At 58.8% G+C, this 24,717-nt stretch overlaps 8 protein-coding genes across 8 annotated transcripts; 3 read left to right on the forward strand and 5 right to left on the reverse strand.

The window, feature by feature from the left end:
• Positions 1-1,015: 1,015 nt before the first annotated feature.
• Positions 1,016-3,459, reverse strand: THITE_115778 (uncharacterized protein; the record flags this gene model as incomplete). Its single annotated transcript, XM_003650447.1, has 9 exons — positions 1,016-1,092; positions 1,137-1,171; positions 1,249-1,285; positions 1,452-1,508; positions 1,770-2,035; positions 2,160-2,193; positions 2,334-2,346; positions 2,980-3,060; positions 3,289-3,459. The coding sequence occupies 9 exons, from the start codon at positions 3,457-3,459 to the stop codon at positions 1,016-1,018; spliced, it is 771 nt and encodes a 256-aa protein (XP_003650495.1).
• Positions 3,460-7,435: 3,976 nt separating this feature from the next.
• THITE_2110023 (uncharacterized protein) lies at positions 7,436-9,736 on the reverse strand. Its single transcript, XM_003650448.1, has 3 exons — positions 9,124-9,736; positions 7,662-9,047; positions 7,436-7,599 (listed from the first exon to the last, which is right to left on the reverse strand). Exons 1-3 carry the CDS (start codon positions 9,562-9,564, stop codon positions 7,498-7,500), a joined length of 1,929 nt encoding a protein of 642 aa, XP_003650496.1. The 5' UTR covers positions 9,565-9,736; the 3' UTR covers positions 7,436-7,497.
• An 840-nt stretch (positions 9,737-10,576) lies between these two features.
• Positions 10,577-12,114, forward strand: THITE_2142112 (uncharacterized protein; the record flags this gene model as incomplete). Its single annotated transcript, XM_003650449.1, has 2 exons — positions 10,577-10,745; positions 10,829-12,114. 2 exons carry the CDS (start codon positions 10,577-10,579, stop codon positions 12,112-12,114), a joined length of 1,455 nt encoding a protein of 484 aa, XP_003650497.1.
• Positions 12,115-12,538: 424 nt separating this feature from the next.
• THITE_2110024 (uncharacterized protein) lies at positions 12,539-14,396 on the reverse strand. Its single transcript, XM_003650450.1, has 5 exons — positions 14,252-14,396; positions 13,819-14,189; positions 13,051-13,744; positions 12,782-12,981; positions 12,539-12,663 (listed from the first exon to the last, which is right to left on the reverse strand). Exons 1-4 carry the CDS (start codon positions 14,303-14,305, stop codon positions 12,790-12,792), a joined length of 1,311 nt encoding a protein of 436 aa, XP_003650498.1. The 5' UTR covers positions 14,306-14,396; the 3' UTR covers positions 12,539-12,663; positions 12,782-12,789.
• Positions 14,397-16,373: 1,977 nt separating this feature from the next.
• THITE_2034879 (uncharacterized protein) lies at positions 16,374-16,903 on the forward strand (the record flags this gene model as incomplete). Its single annotated transcript, XM_003650451.2, has 2 exons — positions 16,374-16,739; positions 16,841-16,903. Coding segments are annotated over 2 exons (429 nt in total), but the record flags the coding sequence as incomplete, so codon positions are not given.
• Positions 16,904-16,980: 77 nt separating this feature from the next.
• On the reverse strand, positions 16,981-18,660 carry THITE_2110027 (uncharacterized protein). The gene is made up of 2 exons (XM_003650452.1): positions 17,861-18,660; positions 16,981-17,766 (listed from the first exon to the last, which is right to left on the reverse strand). Exons 1-2 carry the CDS (start codon positions 18,296-18,298, stop codon positions 17,155-17,157), a joined length of 1,050 nt encoding a protein of 349 aa, XP_003650500.1. The 5' UTR covers positions 18,299-18,660; the 3' UTR covers positions 16,981-17,154.
• A 990-nt stretch (positions 18,661-19,650) lies between these two features.
• THITE_164359 (uncharacterized protein) lies at positions 19,651-21,517 on the forward strand. Its single transcript, XM_003650453.1, has 8 exons — positions 19,651-19,840; positions 19,987-20,328; positions 20,404-20,414; positions 20,482-20,523; positions 20,683-20,720; positions 20,797-20,911; positions 21,063-21,244; positions 21,326-21,517. The coding sequence occupies exons 2-8, from the start codon at positions 20,296-20,298 to the stop codon at positions 21,466-21,468; spliced, it is 564 nt and encodes a 187-aa protein (XP_003650501.1). The 5' UTR covers positions 19,651-19,840; positions 19,987-20,295; the 3' UTR covers positions 21,469-21,517.
• A 1,146-nt stretch (positions 21,518-22,663) lies between these two features.
• On the reverse strand, positions 22,664-24,190 carry THITE_2110034 (uncharacterized protein). Its single transcript, XM_003650454.1, has one exon. It carries the CDS (start codon positions 23,921-23,923, stop codon positions 22,802-22,804), a length of 1,122 nt encoding a protein of 373 aa, XP_003650502.1. The 5' UTR covers positions 23,924-24,190; the 3' UTR covers positions 22,664-22,801.
• Between the last annotated feature and the right edge of the window lie 527 nt (positions 24,191-24,717).

Here is a 24,717-nt window from a genome sequence, read left to right on the forward strand (position 1 = left end):
TCGCCTGGTCTTCGTTGCGCTGCGGTGTATGCGGTAAATTCCTCGCAACATTGGGCAATGAGGGGAAGATCCTTCGCGGCTGATGAGAGAGCAGCGAGTATACTACGACACGAGTATGGGGGGTTCCACTTTGATGGTGACTGTGGTGATAAAATTAGTGTAGTGTGCTGGGGAGTGCACACAACATACGGTGGATTGTTTGGGAAAGGAACCACTCCGCCCTGGTTTGTTGTCGAGCTCCGAGGTTCATCTCAAGTCCATCTGCCGTCCGGCGTGCCCGAAACAGAAAACGCGTCTCTCACGGGGGCCGCAGCGCGAAGCGGACACTCCCCAAGCGGAAAACAAAAACAAAGGATAGGAACCTACCCCCTTCACCACACCAAGGGCGGATCATGTAGTGTAAAGGCGTATGAACCTGGCCAGGGCCGCCAAGATGCACCGCACGGTCACATACACTGTATCCATTGACAGATCTTCCCCGCTATGAGTTTTCGAGGGGAACAGGAACAGGAAGGACAGCGCGAGGATCGCGTGACTGGGAATTGACGAGTATTCCGTCGTAGTATAGAGACCGAGTCAGTGATTCAACTTTTGTGTCGATCAATGTGCACGGTATTATGCTTTGCACTAATTACGCTGGCTTAGAGAGGAAGCAGAAAAAACTCGGTAAAAACTTCGGGCTGTTGTGGTTGCTTCTTTCTTCGGTCCTTGGGGAAGCTGTCGATCGTTGTTTCCGTTCGTTTTCGTGTACCGTACCATGAGCCGCCCCACAGCGGAGCACATGACTGGCAATTCAGGGGCAGCGTCCGGATTAACTCCACCCAACTCAGCTGACAGTCAGGTGGGGTTCACGAGTGCCTTTGACCCCCACGCCCCCTTCTTTCCCAGTTTCAACCTTCGACTCGCTGGCTTGGCCCTGTCCTCGATTCTTTCAGGGTTGCACTGAGAAACATCTCAAGCCTCCTCCTGCCTGTGCGAAAAGCCAGTAGTTAACTATCGGCCGCTTTTGCCTGTTTCAGGGTGCGTCACTCGGGAAATGCTTTGCCTCGATCGGACCAGCTGAGGTAAGGACCACGGCATCCACCGTCGTGTCTGTTTGGGTTCAAAGTTCGTCAGGTGTTGCGGTTCGAGCACACCAAGCAAGTCCGGGATCCTCTCACGGCAGACTACACTAGGGGCACAGACGTTCCTCCGCCTTCAAGTGAAGAAATTAGAGTCATTGATGCCAGCTCTCAGTTTCCTGCTTACTGCGTAGATGAGCCAGCACCCGCGACCTCATCCGTTCCTGCTTCTTGTTGTGCGCATCCCGCTAGTTATCTGACCCATCTTGCTTCTCCCCTGATCTCGCCTTGGGACGAAATATCCCCCTCTAGCGCGATCTAGGCAAGAAGCCACGAGGCACTGGCGAACATCCAATGGGGTTCGAGACGCCACACGCAACAACTGGTGACGTGCAGATTCCGAGGGCCTCGCTCGATCCGCTCCCCGATCGGCTTCGTTCATGTTTCCTGGCCGGGGTCAGGTCGTATGCTTAGCGGCATGCACCCCGCAGAACTATTCCAGGTTGTACACTACACTACTGCCCCTCTACTGTGAACGCAGAAGGACGGATGCCTGTTTGAAACAGTTGACTGGCTGGCCGGGGTTGGTACACCATGAAGGTGTGGGCAACCCCTAGCCATGGTCACCCTCAGAGAGCATGCTTTCAGTCCTCATTGGCTACTCGCCTGCGCGGGGAGCCGCCATCGAGTCAATGGGCTCAGGCTTACTCTGTAGTGGCCGACTGACAGTGGCTACTTCGTCTGTGGCGGGTGATGTGAGGCTTGGTCTTGCATCCTGACGCAGCGGGGTGAGGTCGATCCACGTGCTCAGAGTTCGCGAGACCGTTATTGAATCGTTCATGAAGGCTTGTCCAATGCGAGATCGAAGAAAAGGGCATTTGACGCAGCACGACCCGCCACCCTCGTCCGGCCCGATCGTTGACGCCTCTCGCAGCCCAATGGAGGTCTCGCCGTGGGAGTTGTACCCGAACACACTGCAAGGGGCACGCGACAGTGGCCGACCTCTTGCCTCGATCTCTGCTTCAAGACGCCTCCCCGGCAGGGCGAGGGGATGGGATACCGTGGAACCAAGGCTGACGGGGAATTGTGTCAAGACACCCTCCCATGGCCACGGCCGAATCTGTTAGGCTGTCTGCGTCATGCGTATAATCAGACGGATCCAGATTAAGCTGACTTCTTAAGTAGATCGAAGACCAAACGAGTAAAGAACCAGCGAGGATCCAAAGCTTCGCCGTTCCGTCCCCCTTCGAGCCCAAGTCCTCCACAACATACCAGCCAGCCGCAACTTTTACTACGCAGTAGACCCGAAGCCAAAGTCATGCAGTGACATGACGGCTCGATCAATGCAAATGATGGTGGCGAACGAAGCGCGGACAGTGTCGTGTTGCCGAGTGAACTGCACACAGGAACATCACGCGACACTGTCCCAGATGAAGCAGAGCCTGGGCTCTGTCTGCGAGCCAGCATGGACAGCGTTATGTAAGGATTTGCTAAAAGACCGCGGCTAAGGTTCCATCACGCCACTCGACGCCCTCACCGGCGAACTGCCCCGCACACCCAGCAGACCGGCACCTGCAAAGGCGGGAGGCGATCGGAACATCCTTGCACAGTATTTAGGAGCCTCCCGAACTGTGCCAGTGTACATCCATGCACTTGACCTCCCACGTTGACCCCCAACTTTCACAGACAAGAAGTTTGCCTCTGGTGGGGGAGAACATCTTACTGGAGTGTGTAAGTCTCATTTTTCCCAGTCAGCGACTCGTGCGAGCTGAGATGGATGGACAATGGGTACACCGCCAGTTGCAACCCGCCCATTCTTCGTCCCCTCAGCACCGAGGCCCAACCGAAGAGGCAACGAAACGCAGCTGCATAGGAACCTGCAAGCAGGCTGTCACGAGCCCCGCAGACGTCGACATACGGGCAGGGCCAGGTCCACTGTCAAACAAGAGCAATCAGGGGAGGATGCCCAATCCATGATGAAGGAGCCCAGCGAGAACACCTGCCGTTCAACAAGACAGGGGCAGCAGCGGCACGGGAGCTAGACACAAATGGAAACCCTTTGTCATGGGCGCATGGGCGGAACGAGCGGGGGAGGGGCTCATATGTGTAGTGTACACTAGTGTACATCCTTTGTGTGGGCAATTCCGCCGACCAGACGCTAATGGAACAGAGCTAACGAGGTTATTGACAGCCACACCCGGCCCTCGGGTCCTGAAATTCCACAAACCGGCTTCAGGAGACGGTCGTCGGCTACCGAACCTCGACACAACGTGTGAGTTGCGATCGGGCCAGGGATCGGAGTCTTTCTCGTCGGGCCCGAGGTCATTCTCCGCTCTGCGAGAGTGGGGACTGTGAGGAGTGGCAGAGCGACGATATCGTGACCCGCCTCGGCAGCCATCGGGCGAGGAAGCGTTGACTTTGAGGACAGCGGCCTGACATCTTGCATTCCAAAGCTTGCACCCCGACATCCGCCACCGGTGGCCGCCGACTCCCGCCCGGCAAAAGACCCGCGCGCCGCGGGCTGATCGGGAGGGAATTTCAGCGCCGCCGGCTGAGTGGCTGGCTTCGGCTATCTCCCTGGCGAGACGAAGGCGTGGAAAAAAAAACAAAAGCAAAACAACCCTCAGGAGGCAAGCGCGCAAACCGCTCGCCTGCCACAGGAACGCCAACTGCTCCGTGCACACGACGGAGTTTTCCGTACCTCTCCCAGAAGTGTAGTGTAAGTCACGAGGCGGCCCAGGCACAGGGGCCACAACCCGCGAAGAGCAGACCCCCACGGTTTTCAGGGGTACACCGACGTCATAGCGCGTTGCGTGGGCTTCGGGCCGGAAATCGGACGGAAGAAGAGCTGGGAAGCGCAAAAAAACCACAGCACCCCTTTCTCTGACTCTCTCTCCAACCCGAGCCGCAGAAAACAGGGTTTGCCAGACCAGAAAACGACACATCAACTGTCGACACATCAACTGTCGTTCTGTCTCCGCGGCTGGCGAAGACCCCCAATGGCCGTTGCCACCGCCCCTGCCCCCATTTCATCCATCCCGCGTTCCTGGCATCCCGCGCCGCTAACTCGGTACCTGGGAACCATTGTACGCTAAGTGTTACCCGAGGGCAAAGTGTAAAAGTGGAGATTTTCCGCTACCTGAGTTACCCCGACTCTTCCAGAACAGAGGGACACAAAATTGGGGGATAGCATGTTTCCAACCAAGTCTGCACCAAAGTCTTGTTAGTGAAAAGTTGAGCTTCAAATATCTCAGCAACCACTTGATACAAGTTAATATACCGTTAGAAGTGTACATTTCAAGTATAATAGTTCTCTATTTTAAAGTTCTGTTTTTCTGATAATAGGGTTAGGGCTGTATGTGGCCAGCCATGTTAGGGTCAGGGTTAATGCTTGCTGCCTGGTTGGGAAAGGGGTGTCCGCCAATTTCGTGCCCCTCTGTTCTTCTGGAACAGAGGCAGTGGTAAAATCCCATTTTTCCACTTCGCCCTTGGGTACTTGTGCCGTGCCTGGGACCTTGCAGCTTCGCGAGAGTCACGCTGGACTGGGACACGCGACCGTGAGGGCTCGGATAACGGTACTCGGGTTTCTGCTGCAGCGCTTCGCAGTAGTGTACCAGCTTTTTTATCGTTAACCCTGTGCTCCGTACACTGCGCTCTGCTTTTCCTGGTTCATCTGGTTCATGGCTGGTGGACTGGGACCGGGTCCGTGGCCCCGGGGCTCGTTCCGTCCAATCCTGCTGCGTTCCGCTGTCCTGGGTTAACTCAGTTAGGCAGTTGGGGGTAAAAGGGGGGGGAAGGATGGGGATGGGGTAAGGGGGGGGGGAGGATGTTTCCTGTCGTCCAGATGGATGGGTTACAGTCAGCAGCAGCGACTGGGGAGGCATTCAATCCCCGGAACCCCGGGCACTGGTCAGGCGACCTGCTCATCCGAGGAAAGGGCAGAGCGAGCTGCTGCCCCTGAGCCTGCCACTTGCTGCCTGTGAAGGTACATATTGGACGGATAACTGACCAGTTCTTGATGGGGGAACTGACAAGAAGGGGGCTTGTCCGGGATGCAATCTGGCCGAGCCTTGATACTCAGAAAGTATCAACCAGGTGTTTCCAATCCGCAAGCTGATGGCACTCGACTTACTTATTGCTTAGCTCTGGTCACTGAGTGTACGCAGTACCAATCTTGCTGTGTAAATGTATCAGTTCTTGCTCTGCCCTGCGCCGTCTTCTCTTTCCTGACGCCTGGGTGAACAAACCACAACTCACCCTCCCTTCCCTGAAAGGCTCTTCAAGCCAACTCAGGCAGTCAGTCGCCTCAAACACAGTTCAAGACCTTCCTCAAGCTCCGGAAATGTATCTCGTGTCCAACACAGTTTACTTCAAGTGCTGGAAACCTCAAAATCGACAATTGCCTACATACATAGAGACAGCAGCAAGCCAGACACAGAACGAGTCGAGTTGAGGATGGCTGTAGACCTCGCCACAAACAAGGCCTACGCACACAGGCCCCCCGAAGAGAACCAAGCCTGTCCTTCCAGGCGATTGCCCGCGGCTAAGACATGACAGGCGTATACTATACCCCCCTCCTCAGCCTGGCTAGTTTCCAGAAACTGATTGTCGGCCGGTTATTGTGCTGTCGCCGCCGGATGGGCCCTCCTGAGCGGCGCGGCCACTTCCAGAAGCCTCTACCGTCTGGCAGCTCTCAGGATCGGCAGTCAGCTTGCCGCCTGTTGTTGCTGTTTAGTTGTGCTTTGATCCGGAGGCTGGCCGGCGGTCTGCTCCGGGTTGCCTGGCGGGAACGCTCGACTGAACGTTGTGACTGCCCTCGCTCACCTGCGTCCTGGAAGGGGCAGGAGCTTGGAAGATTCCGTGTGCCGAGGCGCTCGGAGGAGGCAAATATCTGTCCTAACCTTCGAAGCGATGCCGGAGCTGAGGGTCCCTTGGTGGCATAGGAGATCTCCCCACTGCTGGAACTTGAACCGGTGATCTCCTGGCCTGGGAGGTGCTTGAAGCATGGTAGCTGTGCAGAGGTGGGAGAAGGGCCGGAGCTTGTGCTGTGGCCGGAGCACCACGGGTGGCCGAACCCCCGAGCGGTCCGCGGAGCCCCTGTGGTGGCTGGAGCACCAGAGCTGACCGAAGGCCCGGAAATCAGCTCATCCTGCTGAGCCTGCTGGCCTCGCACTTCACCGGCGCCCTGGCCGACGCCTTAGACGGAACCAGCGACGCCGAGGATGCAGGATGCCATCGGCACAGCATTTCCTGGGCGCACCGCCGGCCTTTGAAGGGTTTTCCGGATGCGGCGATGGATGTGGCGGCTGATGGGCATGATGCGGTCATGGAGGTGGTGTCTGATGGACGTGATGGAAGGCATGGTGGTGGTTGCTTTGTGTTGAGGGGATCCGTGTTTCTGTGTGTCGTTCTGTCCGTAGGCGGAGAGAAAGGAAAATACAGTGCGCTTGGCCTGTGAAGGCAAGCAACCTTGGAAGGTGTATGCTCCGTTAAGCCTCCAAACGGAGATTTTTTCCGTGGGAAGTCCGCCGCGAACCCCCAAGGGAGAGGGGAGGGTTGGATACCATCCTCGACGCGAGACGGTGCCAGGACGGAAAAAGGTCAGGTGAAATGCTTCCAGGCGTCCCCTGAGTGAGGCACGATGAGGACTGGCAACCGGGCATCTGAGCAAACCGCGGGTGGAGTACCCGTATCTCCATCATTACCCTAACATACACTATACACATGCACAAGCATAATATAGTATGCGGCAGGTACATCGGCCACGCATCACCGCGGCACCCGGATGCCGACGGGCCGGCGACGTCGCCGTCCTTCATTTGTACATCCATCCATCCACACAATACCTCCGACAAGTCGTTGCTCTCATTGGATCCGTGACGCGACTGTTCGTCCACAGCCAGCCCGGAACCCTCTCCGCAGCACCACCACCGGCTTCCACTTCGCTTCCCCTTGCCAACACGGCCATCTCGTTCGCGCTCAACCCAGCTCAAGGTTGGCGTCACCCTGCCCTGGCCGGTCAGGGCCGGTTCAAATGGAAAACGGTGCCGCCAAAAGGCCACGCCTACAACGCCTCAACCCAACACGCCCGCCAAAGCGCCGCACGCCCCAAAAATGCCAAAAATGCCAAAAATATGTACTCGCTTTGACCGAGATCGCCCCCCATGCTATGCCGGATGATGCCGTCCGATGCAGATGCTGGTATTTGATCGCGAGCCAAGACAGGAAAGTTAAGAGAAACAATGTACGAAACCGAGAGCGAGGTATGACCACGTGGAAGGGAAAGCAATGCCAGGAGAGCGCGGCTCGGTGACTCTGAAAAAGGAGCAACGAGGCGGGTGGGGAAGGGTACGGAAGGAGTATCGAGGAGCAAACGATGGCGAACGGTGGCGTGACTGCCCGCTGAAGCCTTGTTCGTGGTTTGTTCGGCGCCGCTTTAATACCGGGGCACGCGCTTAAGCTGTGCGAGGAGAGCATCAAGTTGCGACCAGTTCTCGTCATTCTCTGCGAACTTGCGGTGTTTGCGGGAGACGATGTGCTGCAGCCAAGAGTCAGCGAGACAAGTCGACAACCAACATCAGGGGGCCAGAGGTCACCAACCTCGTCAAAGTCGGCAAATTTGTCTTGGCAATTTTCACAGTAGCCCGGCTTGGGATCGCGCTTTGGCTTGGGTTGCGAGACGGCGGCACTGGCGCTTCTCCGCAGCCGCTCCTTCTGGCGCGTTGTCTCTTCCTCGTCGACAGTGTCCAGTTTCCGCTGCGTGGCCCTGTTGACGCTGGCCGACTGAACGAGCGCGGTGCTATCGTGGCTCATCTCGGCCATACGGCGAGAGCTGAGATCTTGCGACAGCGCGGGGGTACTCGCCTTCTGCAGCACGACCTTGCGCTGCAGGCCGTGGATCTCCTTGCTCGTTCCGGCCTTCGCTCCCAGCACACCACCCGTAGTGGATGAGATCATCTGGGACCGGATCGCCGACGTGACGCCAGACGGCTGCAGACCGGACGCCACGGGTTCGCCGGCCAGGAAACGGCCTGGCTTCGAATGACTTATAAATGCGTTTTGGGGACGGAAGTCAAACGACGGCGGGTTCGAGACCCTCGAGCGATCGAACGACTCGGTGGCGCCGACGTCTGCCGCTCCTCGGTTATGCCCGTCCTCCATCTGCGACAGAGTGCGTTTGCCCGTTACGAGTTTCGGCGGGGGCGCCGCAGAAGCCCTCGCTTGCTGGGCCACGGGCTCGGCGGCATCCACGGCGGTGGTCTTGGCCGCACGCGCCTTGGCTCGGGCCCGGTCCCGGTTTTCCTTGTCTGGGAGGTCGTAGTTCTCATCGACAACAAAGGGGCATCGGCCCTGCGACACGCTCCGGAATTGCGGCCAGTCCCCGTCCTTCGGGTCGGCGACCTTGTTGTATTCTCTGACCATGATGGGCTTGGTCTTCTCCTCGACGTCGTACACATAAATATAATAACCCCGAAAGTGATGGAGCTCCTTACTGGAGACCGTCGGGTCTCGATCCGAGGGGCCGTGGACACGCTCGTTGTGGAGAAGCTGGGCCAGGTTGGACTCCTCGTTTGCTGCCCTGCTGGCGGTCTGCGAGCCACCACGGCCGAGGCCTAGTGCAGCGCTAGTGTACGGATCAGGGTCCAGCGCCATTTCCAGAATCTTGTGCAGCTTTTCCAGCGACCATATCTTCTTCCCCATGTCTCGAGCCCGATCTAGGACGTCCGTACTGCGCGTCTTGGGCCGCTTGACGGCGTCTTCCTGCGCTGAAACCAGCGGCGTACGGCTCGAGGGCGTTTCGGCGGCCGGTTTCCTTCTCGTAGGATCCGCAGTACGGTTGAGAAGGGCGGGGTCGATGGTCATGGGCTGGTCATGGTCCGCATGGGCGTCCGCGGCACCGGGGTGCTCATCTTTGGGTTTCTCGGGGGGGACCGGCCGGGATGTGACGACGTGGGTGATGTCGATCGAGAAGAACTTCTCTTCGCGCTGTGGGAGAGCGCCAGGTAAGCTCCTGACCCCCGACGGCAGACCGAGAAGAGCACGCTCTCAGGTGGTTACTTACAGCGCCGAGACGGCCAACCTGCTTCGCAAGCTTGGACCGCTGCTCGTCGGGGATGCTCTCAAAGTAAAACACCATCTTGGGGAAGCGGGAGCGGATTTGCGTGTGCCACGTGCGCAGATTGATTAACTCCTCCTTGGTAGGCTTGCACGCGGCAGCGTGGGACGCTCTCTGGGTCGTGCCAGGCCCTGCCGTGGCTCGGGAAGCAGAGCGATGGACCATGGTCCGGGCCGGCCTGGACCGACTAGGCGACGCGATCCCGCGGTCGGTCATCTGGCGCTTAGCGGGCGGAGGCTGGGCATAGGACTCCTCCCGCATCGTCTCGGTATGGGAGCGAGCCTTCTTGACCGCGCCGAAGGCGGCGGCGGCGGCGGCAGAGGCTCGCATCGGCGAATTGGCGACATTGGGGTTGCTGGTGGAGAGAGGAACCCTCCTCGTCGACATGGCAGAGACCGGAGGTGGGTGGGCTGGAGGTAGGAATACTGCGGCCAGACGAATGCCCCGCCCGCATGCTCTCTGCCTGGTTTGTTTCCAGGCTGTCTTGGGAGGGAAGGCGGTGGTGCGGGAGCGGCGAGGGAGGGAAGCGGGGGATAAACTGCAGGAGCAGGCAGGAGGATAAGGGAGAGGAGGGGTTGTGATGTGTATGTGTGTGTGTATATGGGTGCAGCGTGTGGCAGCAGCAACAGCTTCCGGGACCTGCAGCAACGACCGAGCTCACACGCGAGCGCCTAGTGGACGGAGGGGGGCCAACAGGAACGCGTCCCTGCTGCGGGCGGCGTGTTCCGAGTAATGCACCGTGGGATCGTCGGGAGGTGTCGGTGCAGCCCAGAACAACGGTCAATGGCTCGTGACACGCCGGCAGCAGGTGTTCTGTCCACACAGCAGAGCGTCGGAGAGGCTTTGTTTGGGAAGGGGATGGTGGTGTATGTCAGTCCAGGATCCAGGGCAGAGGGTTTTTGGTGAGCGGGTCGCGCAATCTCTGAAAGGCAGTGAAATGGCCCGAGCTCCCGCGAGCTCACTAGCCTGCTTGGACGGCGGCACAAACAAACGTCGCCCCCACCGACGCGGTGGCAGTTGGCTTATTCTGTCGCTCACAGCAACGGCCCCAATCAGTTAGGCACCTTCCCCTCTACACGGATTACCGATCCGAAGAGGGTGAGGACCTGCTGGGCACACAGTGTGCAACCGCACGACTCGGAGCTCAAGCAAAACCGACGGCTGTTGATGAATGCTGCAGATTGATGAAGTCTCCGCGTCAGGCCATTGCTTGCTTTTTTAGCTATCAGCCTGCAAGGCATGTGAAGTGTTTTGCGAGTGCGCATTGCTTCCAAATGCTGTGGGGCAGCGCAGCTTAGCGCTGAGTGGCAGCGGCCATCCATGGACCTGCTTGGCCAGCTGCAAACTCTCTCTCAGGTCATTCACATGCCGCTCACTCACCCGCACTTCGACTTTCGCCATGAGGCTGGCCAGGGCCGCATTGCGGCAAGTCCACCGCCCACTCTGTGCTAGGTCTTCCTCAAGACGAGCATGCATACGCAGCTATGCAACGACAGTTTCAGCGGCTGAACTTGAGTTTGGGCAGCCCGTCCACGAGACGCATCCGCACATTCTTAAGCCCGGTGAAAGCAAGTTCTCATGAGCCGCCCTCCGCCGAATTGAGAAGAAAGGTACTCATGATGGCTAATGGTTCCTTTTCATCTCCCAACAGTAACGCCTGGCATCACCGCCCAGGAATATGCCGACCGCCGCGCTAAGCTGGCCTTCAGCCTGCCCGATGGCGCCGTGGCCGTGCTCCCCTCGGCCGAGCTCAAGTACCGCTCCGGCCCCGTCTTCTACCCCTTCCGCCAGGAGTCCAACTTCCTCTACCTGACCGGCTTCTCCGAGCCCGAGTCCCTCGCCGTCATCCGCAAGACCGGCCCCGCCCTCGGCGACTACACCTTCCACCTCTTCTGCCGCCCCAAGGACGCCCTCGCCGAGCAGTGGTCCGGCCCCTGGAGCGGCCTGCGCGCCGCCGAGGACGTCTTCAACGCCGACTCCGCCGCCGACATCGCCGCGCTGCCCTCCCTACTCCCCCCGCTCCTCCGCGACGCCACCCGCATCTACACCGACGCGCCCCTCTCCGCGACCGCCGCTCCCAGCCCCCTCGCCTCCATCCTCCGCGACCTGCCCCTCCGGCACGCCCCACTCCCCCTCTCCCCGCAGACCAACCCGCTGCGGGCGGTCAAATCGCCGGCCGAGATCGCCGCGATGCGGCACGCCGGCCGCGTCTCGGGCCGCGCCTTCACCTCGGCCATGCGCCAGGTTTGGGCGTCTGAGCACGAGCTGCACGCGTACCTGGCGCACGCCTTCGCGCAGCACGGCCTGGCCGGCGAGGCGTACGTGCCCGTGGTGGCCGGCGGGCCGCGCGGGCGGCTGATCCACTACACGCACAACTCGGCCCTGCTGCGGCCCGGCGAGACCGTGCTCGTCGACGCCGGCGGCGAGTACGGCTGGTACATCACCGACATCACGCGCGTGTGGCCCGTCGCCGGCCGCTTCAGCCCGCCCCAGCGCGACCTGTACGCCGCCGTGCTGGCGGTGCAGCGGACGAGCGTCCGCCTGTGCAGCGCCGCCGCCGGCCTGTCGCTGGACGCCATCCACCGCGCGGCCGAGGCCGCGCTGCAGGCCGAGCTGGAGCGGCTCGGGTTCGACTTTGGCCGCGGCGGCGCCGCCGCGTCCGAGCTCATGGGCGTGCTGTTCCCGCACCACATCGGGCATTACGTCGGCCTCGACGTGCATGACGTCCCCGGGTATCCGCGCTCCGTGCCGCTGCGGGCGGGCCACTGCGTCACCATCGAGCCGGGCGTGTATGTGCCGGATGACGAGCGGTTTCCGAAGCACTTCCGGGGGCTGGCGGTCCGGATCGAGGACAGTGTGTGCGTGGACGAGGAGGGGCCCATCGTGTTGAGTGTGGAGGCGGTCAAGGAGGTGGAGGATATCGAGGCGTTGAGGTAGCCTGGCTTGGTTTCTCTTGCCTCTGTTGCTGTACGCAAATGTTGTATATCACCGTGTAGATTTTTATAGTGGGTAGATGCTCTGTACGAACAGACCGATTGATGGGTATCTGGACTTTTCGAGCCTTGGATTATCTACAAGTGCCCCCTTGAATCTGCATCCGCCCGCTCACTCCGGCTCCATCATCTGCCGGCGAATAGAAAAGCTGTGCAGCCGCTGAACGGCGTTGCAAGTTATTCTCTCGTATGATTTTAATTCCATCAACCGTGGTCGAGATTGGTGTAGCTGCCATATGCCCGTCCTCTTACACCCTGACGCCGAATTCTAATGCGTGCCGACCACGCGCCGAGGCAAAATAAAAGATAAGAAACGCAGCCGGCTAGTAAGACACAAATGCAGGCGGGCCACAGTGAGCGTCGGACCATTTCCCCCTTTTTTACCCTTTTTATTTTCTTTTGCCGCCTTGAGCTTCACCCTCGGAATTCCCCTTGTATTTTTGACAACATGTCATTCGGAGAATCGTGCGCGCAAGAAACATCTCTTTTTTATCTTTCTTTTTGTTACCAGGTCATCCGCATGATGCTGAGAAGACCCGTCAAGAAAGGAAGCCGGGAGCGTAAAAAAATGCATAGGACGAGGAGGGAGGAGAGTGGTGGATAAAGCATACAGGAACAGCTAGCAGAAGCCTCTCGGATCAAATAGAGTCCTGCTGTAGGTCGGCATCGCGTATGAAGACCGCGCCGTCGCGCTGAGGAGCTGTTCAAACGCCTGCAACCTTCGCGAGAGCTCTCGGTGCTGCTGCATGATCTGCTTGTTTCGCCGCTCGAGGTGGTGTATGTATTCGGTTGCTTTTGTCAGGACAGTCCCCTGTAACTGCGTTAATAACCAGCCCCCCACGGCCGTCTGCGTCTCCCTGCACTCTACGGTCACACGTACCTTGCTGACTTTGGCTGGCCTCGGCGGCCGTGATCCGTCGTCCGGCCCCCCTTCTTCCGGTATTGCACGCAGGGCGGGCACCGCGTCCCTCAGCTCAGCGATCTTGTCCTTCAGATTGGTCCGGTACTTCCGCTCGATGTCGTTGTGCGCGGTCCGGTCCCCGGACTTCGCCTTCTCCTTGCCCTTCTCGCTCGCGCTATCCTGCCTCTTCGGCGCGTTGGGCGGTGCTGGACGGGGATGCGATGTTGTTGGCTGCGGCGGAGACACTGGTTTCGGTCCTGGGATTGTGCCACCGCTTCCGAGGCCAGACCCAAAGCCCATGCCGGAAGCAGGCCCGTCGAGGTTGAGGTTGAGGTTGATATTTGAACCCAGCCCTCCCATGCTCGGCCCGGGGTTCATGGCGATGGCGATCAGGCGTCTCTGCTCGGCTTCGTTCAGGGCTGAGCTGTGGAGGCCAATCAGCGAGTCCATGCGTATCCCCGGCTGCGGCCTCTCCCAGCTGAGTGGCGTCGAGTAGAGACCCTCGCGCGGTGGGACCTCCTGGGGCGGTGCCGTATCGATTCTGGAGAGCTGGTCGGCAAGGTTGATAGACGAGAAGCCGTCGTCGTCTGACAGTGCATTGTCGAGCGCGCTGTCGTCGTCGATGAACTCGTCATGCTTACGCGTAGAACTCGGCGGCTCTGGATTGGTGGGTCTCGGACAGAGTCAGTCGTGTTGCCGGGTTCTAGGGACGGGAAGGGGTGTCGTCAACAGGTCCTAGTTACTCACCGGCTCGTCGCAGAGACGTTGTCCTTTCCCTCGACTTTGTGCCGCGGAGGCTCATGATCCTCGGGTATGCTGACAAGACCATCGTCCTTGTCGAAGTTGAGCCAGTAATCAACCGAGTCCAACGGGGTGCTCGCATCCGAGCTCAGCCTGGACCGCTTCCTCTCGTGGCCTTCCCGTGTTCTCGGACCCCGGGCGGGTAGGATCGGCCTGGACTGGACTCTTTGCGTGGGCGACATTGATGTTGAAGCAAGGTCGAGGGCCGACGGCGACACACCGAAGCCGGGGTTGAGATTCAGTCCTGTGGTATCCCATATTGATGGCGGCTGCGCCGAGGTGCCGGACAGATATGCTTGATCCACAGGGTTCGCCGTCTGAGGAGGTATGAGCAAGAGCAACACGCTGCAACTGATGACTGAGGATTGGGTGGGCGCACTTGGTTGTTGGTCATCGAGAAAAACTCGAGATGTTTGAGCGGATCCGAGTCCATTGTCAGCCAACGGACCGGACCGCCCGGCGTGGCCTAGTTGAAGAAGGTGAAGTGGGAGTTGATAAGGAGGAATCGGCCTCGACGGTTATCACACTTCAGAAACCTTGTCTCATCCAGCAGTCGGCGTCGAAGAGGCACCTATCAAGCCGATCCGGCGATTGAGAGGACGACACGGATCTTAAGATGGATGCCCTGAACCTGAACCTTCCGGCTGCAGGATACCTCACCGCGCGGCTGTGCCGTGTACACTACACAGTAGAGCAGCAACGAGGTGGGAGCGGGTGGAGCCAAGACGGGGAGGTGAACTTGAGCAGGGTGCGCAGAGCGCCGTTAGTTGACGAGAATTTCCCTCAAGGGGAAAGTCTGGCAATAATAAGACGCTGGAGACGATGTTTATGAGTGCGCAGGGGGCGGACAGGTGCAGTTTGCGTTCGTGAGCTGGGGGCTGCGCTCCGAGACGAACAACGTTGAAGACCTGTCTGGCGATTTCGGGAAGAGGGCACAATCGGACATGCGCCGGCCGTCGTGCACAGAAGCTTGCGCTTGATCTATGGTTGGCCGGCCAGGAGAGCGCCGGGAGGCAGGTGGCGGATGGTGGATGGCGAGATGTTGTGTCACAGTGCGGTGCGGGCCCTGCCGCGCTGCTCCGACGGCGGGGAATCTCGGCGACAGACGGAAACCGTAGAAAAGAACGAAGGGATGGAACAACCAAGGTACGACCAGTGACGGCAGTTGCTTCAGGAGACCAGATTTTGGACGTTGGGGGGGCGGATGCCAAGAGACACGTCCGCCGGCGCAACTTGAAGGCGACAAGAAAGACGAATCTCTGCCGGGTCGTGGGGGTAGGACGACCCTAGCCAACCGTCACCACGCACCTTGGAGCAAGGGGTTGACGGGCAACGGGAAGGTAACTATAGGACGAGGGGCAATTAGCAGCCACAGGAGCTCCTTCAGGACTTCTGAACAGTGAACACCAAAGCCCGTGCTTGAACGCTGCGATGAGAATTGTCCCGTAAAACGCAGAGCATCCCCCTATCCACATAACTAAGGTACAGTAAGAATAAGGTCCTTACCTACCTCAAGAGCTTCGCGATGTGGCGAGGGCGCGAAGAGCTGCACAGAGCCAGGTAAAGTTTGACCGAGTGAAAATGTCCTCGAACAGTTAGGTACCCTTGGAGATCCTCGACGCAGAGACAAACCAACCCGGTGAGGTAGGCATGGGGACCCTCAGCTCTCGTCAAGATGGCCTGATGTCCGCTGTGGGAAATTCATCAGAGATTCGCTCTTTGGACAGGTGCATCCCAGGGCCAATCGCGGCCCTTGTTCTGTGACGCAGTGCCTGCAGTTTTGGGCCCATTTGCCCGCATAATCAGGCCACTTTTCGCCGGCGAGAAGGCTGCGAGGGGTCCCCAGCTCCACATGCCAAGACGGCAGTGACCGCTCGCAGTGGACAGAGCGACAGCTGTGGCTGTCAATCAGCCTTACATATTAACTATAAGCAGTAACCTACTGTGGCACATACGCTACCTCCCAGGTAGCTCATGGTCTCTAGGTTCTAGACCATGAAGGCCTGCAAATGCTCGTTCCAGCGAACCCTCGCCGGGTTTTCTGGTTTTCCCGTTTCCCCATAAACTTCCCCAGCTCGGTACCGAAGGGAGTTCGGTTGAAGGAGCTGCCAGATGAAACAAGGTCGGTAACGGGAAGTCCAAGTGCTCCTGTAGCCGCATCTCCATGGACATGGAATTTGCGGCAAGGTGACCGAGGTGTAAGGACGCCCTCATTACGGGTATCAAGAAAATGTTCTACCCTAACCCTGATCTAAAGGTTAACCTCTCCCCTAACTCTGTCCATGCGGGGCGGATACTGATGCCAAGCTCAGGCCTTCCAAACAGCCCGTGACGATAAGCTCACGACGGCGTAACGCTGCGAAAGCTTGTCCCATCTTCATGCCCCACGAGACAACGCCATCGCCAACATAGCTAACACATCCGGATATATCCTCCCTCATTCCAGAATACCATTTTCTTCACCTATCATCATGACATCCCCCTCTCCGAACCCAGAACCCTCCAACTCCAACTCGGCGCCGGCCTCGCCGGTCCTCGAAGGCCGCGACTCGCCGGACCTGCCGCTGACGATGACGGCGTCGACCGTGCTGCAGGCGCTGCCGCGCGACGCGACGGCCGCGCTCGCCGAGGCCGTAGCCGCCGCCGCGTCCTTCCCGCAGGAGAAGGTGGTGGTGCGCTTCAAGCCGGTGGGGTCGGCGCCGCCGGTCCGGCGCGAGCTGGTCAAGGTCGCCAGCGCGCACAAGTTCGAGTCGGTCGTGGCCTACCTGCGCAAGACGCTCCGGGTCGCCGAGACCGAGAACGTGTTCCTGTACGTCAACAGCACGTTCGCGCCTGCGCTGGACGAGGTGGTGGGGAATCTGTGGCGGGTGCGTCTCGTCTTGCCCTTCCCCTGTTTTGCTTGATAGGTGACCATAATTTGGTATTCTTGAGGTGAGGATTCGGTGTTGATGGGGTGTCCGTCTCACAGTGCTTCAAGGACTCCAACGACCACCTCAACGTCTCGTATTCAATGACGCCAGCGTTTGGGTGATCTAAGTTGTCACATTACTAGCTCTGTGCCAACTTTAACAATGCCGACAGTGAACTGCCAAATCCTGCGACGGCAGTCACCAACCCCGGAAGCATGCCGCTACGCTTCTACAGGAATTGCTAGCAACAAATGGTATCCGCCAAGATGCTATCAAAAAACGCCGCCCGATGCCGTTATGCTTAGCCACCATCATGCTTCACCTACGTCTATACGACGCCCACGCCGAAAATTGTGAAAACCAAAGTCTGTTCTCACAGGCCCTTGGCGGCTTCCGCGAAGCTCTTCAGTTCCTCTTGCGCGATCGGATATGTGTGCTCAGGGGCGGGATACTGCCGGCTCTTCACCTCGTCGCGGTACGCCTCGATGGCCCGGAGGCTTTCGGACCAAACATCGCCGTACCTCTTGACGAACTTGGGGAGGAACCTGCCGGGCGGGAAGTTGCCCGTCATGTCGACCTGCACAAGGACTTGACCGGAGCAGCCGTTCCCGGCGCCTATCCCGATGGTCGGAATCGACAGCTTTTGTGTGATGATGGTGGCAACCTCAGCAGGGACGGCTTCGAGCACGACTGCGAAGCACCCGGCTTCCTGGACGGCGAGGGCATCCTCGAGCACCTTCATCGCGGCCGCCGAGGTCCTACCCTGGACGCGGAAGCCACCGAGGGCATTTTGCCGTTGGGGGGTCAAGCCTACATGGCCCAGGACAGGAATGCCGGCGGTGGTGATCTTCTCGATCGAGGGAGCCATCTCCTTGCCACCCTCCAGCTTGACGCCTTGCACGCGGCCCTCCTTGATGAACCGAATTGCTGTCTGCAGCGCCTGCGTGGGGCCGGTCTCGTATGATCCCATGGGAAGGTCGCCAATCTAAAAGAGAAGAAACAGAGAAAAAGGTTGGCAAGGCAACGGGAAGAGAGAAGGGGTAAGGAGCAAGGGGGACAGCAGCGGGAGGGGAACATACAGTGAAGGCAGCCTTGGTGGCACGAGCAACGGACCGGCAGTGCATCAGCATCTCCTCCAGCACGACCTCACTCGTGTCCTCCATCCCGAGCGCGACCATGGCCAGGCTGTCGCCGACCAGGACAACGTCCATGCCGGCGGCATCGGCGACGTGCGCGCTGGGGAAGTCGTGGGCCGTGATCATGGTGATGGGCTCACCCTTTTTGTACAGCGCCCGGAGCGTGCCGATGGTGACCTTCTTCCGCGGGTTGGCCGGCGGCGAGCCCATCGGCGAGTGCGAGCTCCATCTACTCTGGGGTTGGGCGGCGGGGGTCGGTTGTTGTTGTTGTTGGAAGGCTGAGAGGAAAAGAGAGGGTAGTGCGCGCAGGCGTGGTGCCGGTCGTGTGCCCGCCCGAGTCAGGGACGAGGCACACGACCTCACGACCAAGGACGGGTACATGGGTCGTCCCGCACTTTGTGTCGCACAGTACGCCGGCAGTGCTGCAGGGGTCCAAATGCAGTGCAGAAAGCGAGGGCAAAAAGTTGAAATGCACTGTTGTGGAAAGAGGGAAACCGCTTGCGCTTGCAAGAGGAGAAAAGAAGGAACGCCTGGCACCCATGGTTGTGGCAATTTTTTGCGACTCTTATATTCAGCAGGTCATGATGGTTTTTGCTGCGTACAATTGAGTATCTTCACAGGACCGGCTTGAGTTTGAGGTCGCCTTCTCAAAACGGTTGTCTGCGCAAGGCTACGGAGGTTCGGGATGCACGCTGCCGTATTTCAGCAATTTCGCACTATTATAATGTTAGCTACACACTCCCACCGTCAAATCCTTTGCACGTGGTTTCCAGAACCTCACTATTTGCGTTTAGCGGAGCATGCTTCCCATACGGAGTAGCAAATGAAGAATGTCGATTCGGCCAAATGCAATTGGGGACAATTTGAAAACAGCGACTGCAAAAACATTCATGACGGTTGGGGTGGGCGCAGTTGCGATGTGGTATTTTGGACAGTGCTCATCCTCTACCGCCGTAGAGTAACTTCTGAGTGTTCGGTCGATCGGGTTCTGCCCCACGTGGGGACCAAGATGTGATTGGTCGATGATGATGGGATGGGGCTCCTCTTCAAAGCCGAGGCAAGGCACTTGTTGGGGGTTGTCTCTCTTCTCAATGCTAACACTCAGCTTCTCAACCTGGCGGAGAAGGCAGTTACCCTCTCAGAATGGCGAGAGAAGAGACGACCCGAAGAGCTTGTATTCGATCAACAACTTGCAAACGGCGTCCCGCTCGGTGCCGGTCCTCGTTGGAAGCAAGGCTGTGGCCTTGCGTGCCTTTGCCCCAGCGTTCTTGAGTCGTCTAATCTTGGCTCCAAAATAGTTAGTTAGTGCAACCTGGAACCAGTTACAAAGAAACTCCCTGCTGTTTGACTGCAGGCTGGGGAATGGCTGGGAGCTCGGTTGGTGGTTACCAAGTCGGACCTTGGGCCCACCGATACCATCACACCTGCGGAATGCGCGTGACCTGACGCCCGTTCCCCGTCTTCCATGTTCCCGAGGATTTCACCGTACTGCGTACACCATTGTCTGTCCCGAATTGCGTGCGAGCCCCGCCGGAATCGCCGGTATATGTTTGTGCGTATATCACGTTCGTATATCACGTTACGGGGCATTGCGTCACCGGTGCCCCTCAAGTTGGGCGCATCAGGGCCAAGGGGCACACCTCCCAGAGCAGCCCCTATGATAAGTAGGGCAAATTCCGTACAGGAGTAGTGTACAGATTACAGTAGGTTGAGCTTGCTGCGTTTGAGCGCTCAGTTAGTTATTGATGAGACAAGAATTACTCGCCTTTCGGGCTGCACCATCCAGGGCTCTCCAGCCTTCCGTCCCTTTGTGGCCTGAAACACGCCAGATCAGTGGCCTCCAACTTGACTGGACGAGAGTGGACCTTGCCACAGAGTGACACCGCAAAGGAAGCGTTGGTGACCAGGCATTGTGACCAGTAGGTAACTAACCCGAACCCCCTCTCTGCCGTTGAACTGTCAATTTGTCCAGATTGAGGCCCAACGATCTCGGAGGCACCACGATCGCCAGCCTTTGCTTCTTCCCCTCTGCTTCTGCTTCCAACAAACTAACATTACAGAACAAACAGCAAGGCACAAACGACCAGCATCCAGGCGCGAGCTCTGGACACAACAAGTGACCAGCTCTGAGTCAACAGAAGGGTTGTTCGTCTTCAGGCCTTACCCGATAGGGTCATTGCTTTCCGAATTCCAGCTTTCCCACCTTCCCCACTCGCCCTCCCACCTCAGCTCCTTATCCGCCACCGCCGACCACACCATCGCACTTACCACCACCGTCTGCTCAACACAGACTCGCGAATCCGTACATACACCCCGAAGCATAGTGCAGAAATTTCCGATTTCTAGCCGCCGGACTGCGGAAGTGCCAAACTGCCAACATGACGTCTCCACGCCGCCGCATCGAGACCGATGTAAGTTGCCCCGTGCCCGAACCGCCCGCTGCCCTGCGTGTACGCCGATATCGACTCACACGAAACAATTACCAGGTCTTGAAGATGTATGCTCCCCTTGCGCAAGTTGGCTGGGATGCAAGCCCTCTGTAAGTTGTGCTGACCCAAGTACAGGCTCATGAGCGACTACGAGGTGACGCTCGTGAACGACAACAGTATGTACCGCCCCTCCCCCTTACCCCATACTCGTTGCGAGGTTTCCGATGTTCAGGTGGCTGATCCTCGACTTCTCCTGCAGTGTAAGCCGCACCCATCGACCAGCGTTCTCCCCCCCGACCGGGCAGGCAACTGATGCGAGGCACCCCGACGCCACAGGCAAGAGTTCTACGTGCGCTTCAAAGGGCCAGCGGAAAGTTAGTGCAGCCCACCCACAACGAGCAATCGGGAACCACACGTTCTGCTGACACATACCTCCCCCCAACGTCGTAGCCCCATTTGAGGGCGGCGTTTGGAAGGTGCACGTCGAGCTGCCGGACCAGTACCCGTACAAATCCCCGAGCATCGGCTTCGTGAACCGGATCTTCCACCCGAATATCGATGAGCTGTAAGTACGGCGGAACGAGCACCGAGAGCGAGTGCCCGCAATCATCCAGGCGACAAACTTCTGGGGGAGGCGCTTCGGTCGGGAGCTTGGTCTGGAAGGGTGTGGGTGGGAAGACAGGAGCGGATAGCTAAAAGAAGGCTTGGAACAACAGGTCGGGCTCGGTCTGCCTCGACGTCATCAACCAGACGTGGTCGCCGATGTACGACATGATCAACATCTTCGAGTCCTTCTTGCCGCAGCTGCTCCGCTATCCGAACGCGTCCGATCCGCTCAACGGGGAGGCCGCAGCCCTGTTGCTGAGGGAACCGAAGAGCTACGAGCAGAAGGTCAGGGGTAAGGCTTCTTCTTCTTTCCCTCTTGATGTTGGACCACACGACAGGAGCGAAGCGCTGAGCCCGGGGTTTCCTCTACCAGAATACGTTCAGAAGTACGCCAAGTCCACGGAGGAGGAGGCCGACAACGAGAGCGAGGACGACGACGCGCTGTCCTCTGTCGGTAGCTATGCCGAGGACGATGAGGAGGACGCCCAGGCGGCGGGGCAGATGGACGACGTATGACGATACGGGGGTGTGGATGGCCGGCGGTCCGTCTCAATGATGGGTCCCCGCGGCCGCGGCGTTTGTTGTTATCAAAGGAGTTGTATATGGTCTGGCTTTGGGTCTCTGCCTGGGTTTTCTTCTCAGCTCACTTCTTCGCTTTGCCACGGAGTATCCGGATGGGGTGACAGCCTGGTTGGAGTGGTAGTTCGGCGTGTATGGCAGGTACTTGATTTCACTGTGGCGTAGCCCCTTCGACGGCATCCGATTTAGCAGAATGATCACTTATGACAAACACGTGGCTGACACCGCAACTTGCTCATGCACGTGAGGGTTAGGCTGACCATGTTCCCGCGTTGGATCCAAGGAGAGCAGGATTCTAGCCAAGTCAGGGCCTTAATACAACACCGAGTGTATGCCTAGGTAAGAGATCACCAGGCTGAGCACTTTACTGGTTGTGATCAGGATATAAAGGTAGGCCTCAGGGGTCTTGCTGGGAAGTTAATAAGTCGCTAACGAAGGACCGCGTGGTCGAGACACGGCGACCCGCTCACTGTGGGTGGCAGCAACCTTAAGCTGTCTTCCAACGACGCCAGCCTCTGGGTTCGTGGATCTTCCACTTCTCCTTGATACCTCCCGGATCCCGGACAGGCTACGAAGCACCCTCGGACTGCGCGCAGGTTGGGAATGTCCCATCTAAGCATTGCTGGACAGGCAGGCAAGCAGTAATCATCCCTCTGTAACCAGGCACACGCACATACTCATCGGGGCACCAGAACCGTAGCTTTGGCAGGTAGTTGGCTGGTCGTTTTTATTTTAGAGCCCCGACGAGTATGGTTGACAAGGGCAAAACATGGCATTCCGACAACTACCCCAGATGCTCGTTGGCACGTAGGTCTGTCTACCTGTCGGATTGCCTTCCCTTTGCCCCCGAGCCACCATGTTGCTGAGAAAAATATTCCGAGTCGTCCGTCCGGAAGGGGGCGAGTGCCGAGCAGAGGCATGGGGTAGTAAGGGACCGCCAGAGAATGGCTGCATTCAGTCGATCTGTGGAGATGTCCATGCTGGATCCATGGGGGGCAACTGCGAAAGGACTGACTCTGCTGCCAGCCCCTGAATGGCACCTGCGCCGGCTTGTGTGTCGTTGTTGGTGACAGAGGTTCGTCGCTGGCAGTTGTTACCCGGGCCGTTCACGGAAGAGGACTTGAAGAAGGTAGTGCTGTTGTTTGGAGCCCGCCATAAACCACTCCAAGTGTCCAATCAATTCCAGGGGTATCATGTTCTATCCACAGCCAATATCCATGCCAATAGTGCGTTAAGTTCTTAAATACAATGCCTGACATAGCCAACCCGCTCAGTCGGAATCCGAGGCGTAGCTCACCAAAGCGGCGGTGCCGGCCGCTGCTTTGGGTGTTTGCCCCTCGTCCGCAATCGGCCGCGGCGGGTCCAGCCCTTCCTCGGCTTCTCTTTTCCTCTTGAGACCCGGCAGCCGGACGGGCCCCTTGGTTGTGCTCTCCCTGCTGCCAAAATCGAGGAAGGGATCTCTGGCCGCCCGGGTATTGCTGACAATCTCCGAGACAAGACTCTCGCGTGTACGGGATGCGGCAATCTCCGACTTGAGGAGCTTCCCCTGCCGCTTGGCTGGCCCTCCGCGGTCTTCTGTGTCCTGCTTCGCAGCTGTTGCTTTCGCAAACAACGGTCTCGCCAGCACCTTGTCCACTCCAGCATCATCCTCAACAGCCACACTGCCAAAATCGACTAACCCGGCCCGTTTCGCATCCTCCTCCGCCTCCGGCAGAAGCTCGATCCCCAGTCCCATCCGTTCCTTCAATTCGTCCGCCTTCGCGGCCTGCCTCTCCCTCTCGTGCCGCCCAGCACGGAAAGCCTTCCGCAGCCGCTGATTCTGCGCGTACGGATCGTCCCACTGCCGGTCCGCCACGTCCAGCAGCTCCTCAATCCGCCTGTTCGCCACCTCCAACCGTTCCCGGTCCGCAATCGTCCTCTCCAGCTTCCCAAACGCGCTCTGCCTCATCTCGGCACGCTCCCGCTCGGTAAGAATCACCCCCGTCCCGGCCTCACCACCCTCGATCTCGCCCTCCCCAGCACCACCGCCGTAATCCCGCCTCCGCGCCCCGGACACGACCACATATTCCGCGTTCTTCGGATCCGTCCGGATCTCGATCAGCCCGCCGCAGACGGCGTGCTTGAGCGTGAAGGCCCACACGGGCGTGCTGTAGTAGCTCCCCACGCGCCGCTTGGCCGCGTTGAACCGCACGCCCTGGCCGATCAGCGTCGGCGCCGCGCAGTGCGCGCACCACACCGCGAACGGCATCTCGAAGCGCACGGTCAGCGCGCCCTGCGAGGCCAGCTTGCGCGCGCGCGCGCCGAGCGGGTGCTTGTCTCTGTTGAAGGCCGGCGTGCGCTCCGCGTCGGCGACCGCCGGCGGGATGTACCGCCCCATGTTGAAGCCTTGCATTGTGGAGAAAAAGGGGGCCCCTGGGGGGCTACGCGGCAACGGTTGGTGATAGTTCGCTCGTCGATGGGTGGCGACGTTGGAGATTAGAATGTCGGCGGCTTCGTCGGGTCGGAGGCTTCGTTAGTCGTGAATGAATGTTACAATTGCCCAAGTGACGCCTAAAGGTTATCGAAGGGAGAAATATGGCGGTGCGCGGCGCCCAAGGCCTCGTTCCTTGCGCGCTGATGGCGGTTGCCGATGGACTTTGCAGGAGAGACGTAAGTTAGCGATAAGGACCTGAGATAGCTCACGGTTTGGAAAGTGGTGGGGTTGAAGCGCCGGACGACGCACTGTGGGGAGCGTGCAGACAAACCAACCCTAACCCTGTCATCAATGCCCTCAGGTGCAACGACGCAGTGCCAAGACCTCTTAGCTTGCTCTCGAGCGGGGCCTGCTCGTGGAAATCCATGCTCCTCAGTTATTTTCCCAGCAACATCCAGTCCCACCACTCGTATCTTCCCGTCTGCATCGCGAAATCCTGAACTCATGAGCAGATTTCCTTCAGCTTTGCCCGTGAAAATGACAGTCGATTGTCTTAATAACCGGATGTGGCCATGGAGATTCCCTCCATGGCTGTACTTCGCAGACGACCGCGTTGCTCTGTATGTGTGCTTTGGTGACCACTGTAACCCTCTCGAGCCATCCCCGCAGCGACCAAGATCGGCAGCAGATTCAACAGGGAAGCTTAGCCAAGATGCCTAAAAGCTTCGGGCTATTTCGACCCGGGCGCAACATTATCGCCGTGTTTATTCATT

This window comes from Thermothielavioides terrestris, chromosome 1, assembly GCF_000226115.1.
Source record: "Thermothielavioides terrestris NRRL 8126 chromosome 1, complete sequence".
Taxonomy (NCBI): Eukaryota; Fungi; Ascomycota; class Sordariomycetes; order Sordariales; family Chaetomiaceae; genus Thermothielavioides; species Thermothielavioides terrestris.

Coding starts and splice junctions, on each gene's coding strand:
- THITE_2110023 (XM_003650448.1), bottom strand. CDS start 9,564: ATGTCGACGAGGAGGGTTCCTCTCTCCACCAGCAACCCCAATGTCGCC. Junction 9,048..9,123: donor AGGTTGGCCGTCTCGGCGCT/GTAAGTAACCAC, acceptor GCTCTCCCACAG/CGCGAAGAGAAGTTCTTCTC. Junction 7,600..7,661: donor AATTTGCCGACTTTGACGAG/GTTGGTGACCTC, acceptor TCTTGGCTGCAG/CACATCGTCTCCCGCAAACA.
- THITE_2110024 (XM_003650450.1), bottom strand. CDS start 14,305: ATGGACTCGGATCCGCTCAAACATCTCGAGTTTTTCTCGATGACCAAC. Junction 14,190..14,251: donor TCTCGATGACCAACAACCAA/GTGCGCCCACCC, acceptor ATACCTCCTCAG/ACGGCGAACCCTGTGGATCA. Junction 13,745..13,818: donor AACGTCTCTGCGACGAGCCG/GTGAGTAACTAG, acceptor ACTCTGTCCGAG/ACCCACCAATCCAGAGCCGC.
- THITE_2110027 (XM_003650452.1), bottom strand. CDS start 18,298: ATGTACCCGTCCTTGGTCGTGAGGTCGTGTGCCTCGTCCCTGACTCGG. Junction 17,767..17,860: donor CCACCAAGGCTGCCTTCACT/GTATGTTCCCCT, acceptor CTTCTCTTTTAG/ATTGGCGACCTTCCCATGGG.
- THITE_164359 (XM_003650453.1), top strand. CDS start 20,296: ATGACGTCTCCACGCCGCCGCATCGAGACCGAT. Junction 20,721..20,796: donor CTTCAAAGGGCCAGCGGAAA/GTTAGTGCAGCC, acceptor CCAACGTCGTAG/CCCCATTTGAGGGCGGCGTT. Junction 20,912..21,062: donor CACCCGAATATCGATGAGCT/GTAAGTACGGCG, acceptor TTGGAACAACAG/GTCGGGCTCGGTCTGCCTCG.
- THITE_2110034 (XM_003650454.1), bottom strand. CDS start 23,923: ATGCAAGGCTTCAACATGGGGCGGTACATCCCGCCGGCGGTCGCCGAC.